This window comes from Myodes glareolus, chromosome 12 (assembly GCF_982192425.1).
Source record: "Myodes glareolus chromosome 12, mMyoGla1.1, whole genome shotgun sequence".
In the NCBI taxonomy this organism is placed as follows: Eukaryota; Metazoa; Chordata; class Mammalia; order Rodentia; family Cricetidae; genus Myodes; species Myodes glareolus.
The window spans coordinates 34,804,821-34,811,681 of record NC_142037.1 but is presented as its reverse complement, the minus strand read 5'-3'; the positions used below and the strand labels follow the sequence as shown (position 1 = coordinate 34,811,681).

The 6,861-nt window shown below is 49.6% G+C and overlaps 1 protein-coding gene across 1 annotated transcript; it reads right to left on the bottom strand.

The window, feature by feature from the left end:
* Nucleotides 1–2,603: 2,603 nt before the first annotated feature.
* On the bottom strand, nucleotides 2,604–6,531 carry Nkx3-1 (NK3 homeobox 1). Its single transcript, XM_048421992.3, has 2 exons — nucleotides 6,210–6,531; nucleotides 2,604–5,405 (listed from the first exon to the last, which is right to left on the bottom strand). Exons 1-2 carry the CDS (start codon nucleotides 6,502–6,504, stop codon nucleotides 4,981–4,983), a joined length of 720 nt encoding a protein of 239 aa, XP_048277949.1. The 5' UTR covers nucleotides 6,505–6,531; the 3' UTR covers nucleotides 2,604–4,980.
* Between the last annotated feature and the right edge of the window lie 330 nt (nucleotides 6,532–6,861).

Here is a 6,861-nt window from a genome sequence, read left to right as displayed (position 1 = left end):
TGGGGGTTCCAGGCATCCAACTAAACTCAAGTCATCAGACATGGTGGTAGGTACCTTTACCTTCTCAACCATCTTGCTGGCCCTGCACTCCACCTTTTAGTGAATCTGTCTCTTCAAACCTGGAACATCAGGGACCCAGCTTCTCACACATGAACTTGGGAGCCTGTGGGGCATACCGTATCCAAACCACAGCGAGTATCTTATAGCTGCTCACGGAACAGGTGGGACTTCTGGCTGTGTCTTTCCTTTTAACTCATCAGCTCCTCAGGCAGGGTTGTCCTATTATTGAATCCAATAGAAACAGGTGGGGGCTGTCCAGCTGAAGGGAATTATCCTGGAAATTGATTGACTGGGTCTAAACCCTGTGCTTTCAGCCTCCCATCTCATCCAGCACAAACTCGGGACACAGTCCAGGATACACCTGGAGACTCTCCAGAGACCCTTGGAGACAATGAATCAACCTTCTCATGAGCTACTCCGTCTGGGAAAGTCCTCAGGGAAGCCAAGTATATGGCTAAACTAGGAGTCATTTCTGTCCCAGGACTCTGGCTTGTGCCCTTTCTCTTGAGCAGTAAATTACTCTTGGCATTGAAAAACATGCTTTGGTGACATGTTCCTGATGGCTATGGGAGGAACAGAGTCTGGATGTCTGAGCGCAGAAGCCATCATTCACTCCAAGCTCGGTCTGACCCACCTGACGCCAAGTTTGCTAGTGTGAAGATTGTCACTGACTGTGGCCCTCAGGGTGACCAGAAAAAGAATCCCGTGACTCACAGTGGGTACCAGGGTGTACAACGTGTCTCCCCAGATGGAGCTGATGTACTCCTGACAAGCTGCTGAGGAAATAATCGTTCAGATGGCAGTGATTGGCTGCTGGGTCACTTAGTGGCTATCGCTCTATTCCCAAAGAAACCACATTGCTCAGGGTTCCACCCGCCTTCAGGACACAGCTGGTGCTGAGGTCAAATGGCCCATCCCACTTTCCTCAAAAGGAGGCCCGTTGGCTTTCCTAGAGTGGCGTTGGAATGCTGGTTAGAGTGGCTCCCCTCCGCTCTGCCTGTCTCGCTGCCTTCCAGGTGCACCTGCCAAGATCCTCAAAGTTCACGTGAACAACTCTCCACCACGGGGCTCGTTGTCAGGACACCTCAGCTAGGTGACCTTCTCTTTGTGGATGCTGCTCCTCCTAGGGTAGCTTTGCTGGGTGTGGTGTTAATATCATCCTAGAAAAAATGACGCGACTTGAATGGTTAAAAGGAAAATAAATGTTGTTGGATAGAGGTCTCTGACACATATTTGACCTTACGGCCGCAAAAGACCTCCAAGGGAGGCCTCAGGAGAGCCAGCAGCATCTGAAGCATCAAAACTCTGCAGCTCTAGAAACTTCCACAGGAAGTAAACAGAAAGGCAGGTTGATGATGTGTTTCAAATAGCGTGGATATGTGGCATGCCAAGGGGAGCCGCTGGGGAGAAGAGGGCTGTGAGATTAGTAGAGATATGAGCGAAAGTTGGAAACAGGACAAAAAAAAAAAAGAGGAGGCAGAGGGGACTTTCTTTAAAGATGGGAGAGTGTGTTTAATTTCCTGTATTAGTTACTTTTAAATGGTTTACTTTTTAAAAAAAAAAAAAGAGGACATCTGTTAATTTGCTGCAAGAGGCTTTGTAATGGGAGAGCTAATGGCCTTCTATGGGATGGGAGGGTAGCTATAGATTTGTGCAAATTAAACCGCACGATGCGTGCCTGCTACAAGAAGCCCCACCTGTGTGTACAATGCACTTAAAGGATTAGGGCACACTTTGAAATTACGATATGTTTTACCTAAAGTAACCGTCTTCCCCCTTAAGCTTGTATTTCCTTGGAGGAGGGAGGAGACCACTGCCTGCCTCTCACAGGCTGTCAGGCCCAGCAGGTACTCTGTGGGCCTTCAGGAAGGCTGATGCGCAGGGGGATGGGGTGTGCTGTTTACGTGTGTTAGCGCAGAGATAGAACTTACCTTCACCACTTGCTGTCCCATTCAGAGACTGCGTGCCTTCGTGGTGGCATAGCTGGGATTCTGTTTCAGTCACTTACAAGAAGTTCATAGGACTTGAGGCACAGGGAACAAGTTTAGGAGTGAGAAGGCAGGGAAGACAGGAAAAGGGACTTTTTGAAAATTGCTGTGGTCACCCTGTTCCCTTGGGGTCACTAAATAAATGAAAAGTCTTCATTTACACAAACCTATGTATTTTTAGTTTTGAGATTTTTTTTTTCTTTTGAGACAGGATTTCACGTAGTAGGTCGGCCTCAAACTTCCTATGTAGTCAAAAAATGGCTTTGAACTTTTGATCCCCCTGCCTCCACCTTTTGAGTACAGCAACACCAATGCAGGGTGATTATTCGACGCGGGTAGTGAAGTCTTTCCCTCCCTTTGATTTACCAGTACAGGAGGAGAGGCCACTACTGAAAGAATAGCCCTCATTGGCTACCTTGGCCCTCATTGTCACTTTGATTGATTTGGTGGCCCATGAACTTGTCAGGCTAGCCTAAAGGGCTGCGAGAACATGGTCCCTAGGAAGTACACAGATAAGGAAGCAGTTTGAAAGAATCTGAAAACCACACGCAGGTGTCTAATAAAAACATAGAGGCTTTATTTTAAAAACACTCATCTGTCGGAAAAAAATACATAGAAAAATAAAGTTTGGTTAGAGTACTTTACCAGACTTCAGTTCACAAACTGGTCTGCTGCAGGTCAGAGTGGAGTTAGCTAACTGACTTATGAAACGGGATGGAGATCGGTTGCCCCGGTGACATGGTCCAAGGCACCATCCCATTTAGAGGGTCGAGACAACAGAGACAACAGATTCCATGTCAAATATTTCCTGCCAGTTCAGGGCTGGGTGATGACTAGTTCCAGTGGGGAGGAAGCAAGATGGAGATAAAATAATTTTAAACATATACCTTTTCTTCCTTCCATTTTTTTTTTTTTTTTGCCACACACAATGCACTATAGTCGTTTAATCCTAGGTGAAGTGCGTGCGGAAAAGGATTCAATTCACAAGGAGAGGAGAGAGAAAGCAGCACTAATTGATGAGCTTCAAAAGATGGATAAAAAGGAGAAGTGAATTGGCCTCCCCTGCCTTTTGTGTGGTCTAGCGCTGCCCCAGTGGTCAGCAGAAAGTGGTCGCAAACAATACTTATTTAACAGGGAATCTGTGGCCTGGGCTGTAAGAAAGAATGGGGTGCAAGCGGCCAACTTTCTATCAACTCCCTTTGGCAGTTTTGCCACCAGCAGTAAATTGGCCTATTTAGGAGGAGGAAATTAAAAAGATTTCTCACGGCACAGAATTGAGTGGCGGGATAAAGGGATTTCCTGGCCCCAGAAAGCCTCACTTGTAATAGCTGTGCCCCCACCTCCCGAATCTCCCATCTAGCAGGTTACCTGAGCGAACAGGATGGAAATGGAAAGGCAAGCTTTTCTCTTTTCCACTCTTTAGCGTTTTAGGTGAGTCGTCGAACTCAGTTCTCCAAGCTTTGCCACAGTTTATCTGGGCATGGAGGCCGCAGGGACGGTGCACTTGGAAGACATATCCCTCCTGCCCTCCTTCCCGTTTGCTGGTTGGCCTGGGCTGACAGCCACTCCCTGCCCAGGACCCCTGCATCTTTCCTAGACCCCTTTATCATACCAGCCCTTCGTTTTGGACTTAACCTTCTCTGCCGCTGGGGACCCCAGGACCCCAAGGCTGTGAGCTTCTGAACACAGCCATCGGAAGCCCAGTGGAAGCTGCTCTGACTGTCAGCTCTCACCTCTTTAAACAGGGATTCCATAGTGAGGGTTTTCAAAGGAAAGAAGCAAGAGCTGCTAGTTTGTTGCTTTTTAATTACTTTTTTGGTCAATTTATGATCTGTTTGTAGTTAGTTTTTTTTTTTAAACCAGGAAAGCTAAAACTTGAGGGGGGGGGGCGGCGCAGATCTTCAGCTAAATAAGTTAGGTATGTACAGATTAAAAGCCTGAACTGAGATGTCTTGTAGGGAAGAGAGAGGGGAAAAAGAAAAGAAATGGAAAAAAAAGAAAAGGAAGGCCCTTTGTTATAAATTCGGCACCTCTGTCCTAAGGAAGTGTGAGTTCAGCTCCTGACTCAAGTTCGTCTGTGAAGGCAGAAAGGATGGGCAGAGGCCATCCTAAGTCACAACTGAGGCGCTCATCTGGAGTGGGGAAAGCCCTTAGGCCCTTGTCTTGGACAGGTAGAGCCTGTTTTGAGGCCCACCCCTGGAGGCAAACTGTTTACACAGCTTGTCTGAAACCCCTCACTGTGTGTACCCTGCTCCACTCTGGCCGCCCTGTAAATCCTTGAAGTGGTGTACCTACTGCTAATGGGTGTGTGTGTGTGTGTGTGTATTAAAAGTCCCATCTCCCACCCCCCTTGTGTCGCAGGCCGACCTGCCTCAATCACTCAGGTCTGTTTTTACTTCTTCAAATTTTCCATTTACCCTCACTTTTACAAGGGCAGAGAGAAACCCTGGTCATTGTCCAAGGCCAACAAGAGACTTTTTAACCCGAGTTTAATTCAAGAGGACATCCTCATCTAAGGGGGCCTTCGCCCTTTTGCTTGGCCCTTCCATGATGCACAGTTATGGGAGAGGATGGTGTTTGCAGCAAAAGACTTTTCTTAGGATCCGATGTAGCCGTTGCATCCAAAGTCACTCTAAGTTCTAGAAACGGACAAACTTGTCTGGCTCTCTCCAAACAGGGAGCAGAGAGTGGTGACCTACAGAACACTTGAAACTGTGACTAGATACTAAAAATAGCCACTGCCCCAGGTCTTTCACTGGCCCACCAGAGAAGAACTGGAATATTCCCTGGGAACCCCCAACCGGTTTGGGTCTGCACACTTCTTGCTCCCGACTCCTTGACCTCAGCCATTCTGGTGTTTTTTTGTTTTTTGTTTTCCCCAGAGACCCCTAGGGAAGGCAGTTTCTGATCTATGAACTTGTCTTCTGAACTGTTACCAGAAAGTTGGACGCCAGCTGCCCAGACAATAAAGGTACGGGTAATAGGGGTAGCTGGTGTACATGGAAACCAAGGAGGCCCTGGACAGGCTGTCCTCTTTCAGGGCTGGCAGAGACAAAGGCGAGGTCTTCTCCAAGACTCCCAGGTCTTCGGAGAGCTGCTTTCGCTTCGTCTTATAGCGTCTGTTCTGGAACCATATTTTCACTTGGGTTTCGGTGAGCTTGAGGTTCTTGGCCAGGTGAGCCCTTTCAGGGGCAGACAGGTACTTCTGATGGCTGAACTTCCTCTCCAGCTCGATCACCTGAGTGTGAGAGAAGGCAGCCCTGGAGCGCTTCTGAGGCTGCTTGGGGCCCTGGGGGGTGCTTGATAAGTCGCCTGGAGTGTGTTCACAGTCCAACAGATAGGTCTCAAAATGCCCATCTGGAGAAGAACAGAGAAGGAGAGAATGAACAAAGTTACATGTTAGCCCAGAATTCAGTTCTGCTTTCAGCCGCCAAACAAACAGCCCACTGTCATCTTGGATACATTTTATTTTATTTTTTCTTGCCCGACTAAAGAACTACCCCGAAGGAGAAGTAAGTAGGTTTTTATACTATGTATTCGTTTCTAATAATCGGTGTGAACTAAGCTTAGGTCTTAGTGTTTCACAGTTAAACTTTCTGCCATGTTACGTCATTGAAACCGGGATCCTGAATGTGTGTAGCAAAGAGAGGTGGGAGACAGGAACAGGGAAAGCGAGGCATCACGGGGACTAACTAAGGCTTGTGGGGATAAGCCAGTTCATCTTCCTCCCAAACCCAATCCCCTTTCTGTAACTGCGGCTTAGTTGCATGAGAACTGATGGGGGGGGGGGGGGGGGGTTGAGGGACAAAAGGCGACTCGACATTATTCTAAAGACCTAAAGGGACATTCATAATTTTATGGCTCGTGAAATGGAGACGCAAAGGGAGCCTGGGGATGGGCTTGATTTATTAATGTTAATGTTTTTGTTGTTGTTGTTAGTTCTAGTTGCCACTGGCTGGAGTCGCTGGAAAAAGAGTCAAGCCGATGGCAAAGTTGTTAGCGGCCCTTAAGGTTGATGCTAAAGGTGGTTTGGTGCCGAGGAGGGTGAAGTCCCGCCTGTGGCCATGGGCCCCATAAGCCTGCATTCAGAGCTCGGGACCACCAACGTGGGAGCAGTCTACTCCAGCGCAGCACGCCCGCCTCCAAGTCTATTCCGCTTACCTGTCTCGGGTTCAGCCGGGGTCTCTGCGGGGCTGGGTCGGATATTTGGCGGGTCCCCTAGAGCCACGCCGCGACCTCCTGCTTCCTCCGGCTCTGGTGCAGGTTCCCTTCTCCTGTCTGGTTGGCGCTGGTACTGCGGGCTACTCGCGTGTCCCCCGCGCCGCTCCGCGCGGTCCCGCAGGATGTCCTGGATGAGGAAGGAGGTGAGCCGCTTGGACTGCGAGGGTGGCGCTGCCCAGGGACTGCGACCACCCGACTCCACCCGCGCATCTCGAGGCTCCACCGTTCTGAGCATCCCGACTCCACTGTGCTCGGCTTTGCTTTACCCCAGCCGGGCGCACTTATAGCCTTGGGGAGAGCCGCGCAGCCTGCCCATTGGCCACAGGAACATGACTGCGCCCCGATTGGCTGCCACGGGCTCCAGGTGACCGCGAAGAGGCCAGTCCTGCGCCTGGTAGGCTCCAGAGTCTTTCCTTGTTGCGCTCTTAGCTTTCCCTGGTCCCTCCCCCCCCCCCCCAAGCCACTCAAGCCCTTTCTGCAGTCTGGATACAAACCCCCGAACCCTTACTGTAATAGCGATGTGGAAGACCTGAGTGTAGCTCTCAAGAGGCTATCAAAGCACCCTGGTCCACCGAGCTGAGCAGGCAGGTCC

Excerpts from the sequence above, each read along its gene's own strand:
- Nkx3-1 (XM_048421992.3), bottom strand. The coding sequence starts at position 6,504 with ATGCTCAGAACGGTGGAGCCTCGAGATGCGCGGGTGGAGTCGGGTGGT. Across the intron at positions 5,406-6,209 it reads CCCGGCTGAACCCGAGACAG|ATGGGCATTTTGAGACCTAT; the intron begins GTAAGCGGAATA and ends GTTCTTCTCCAG.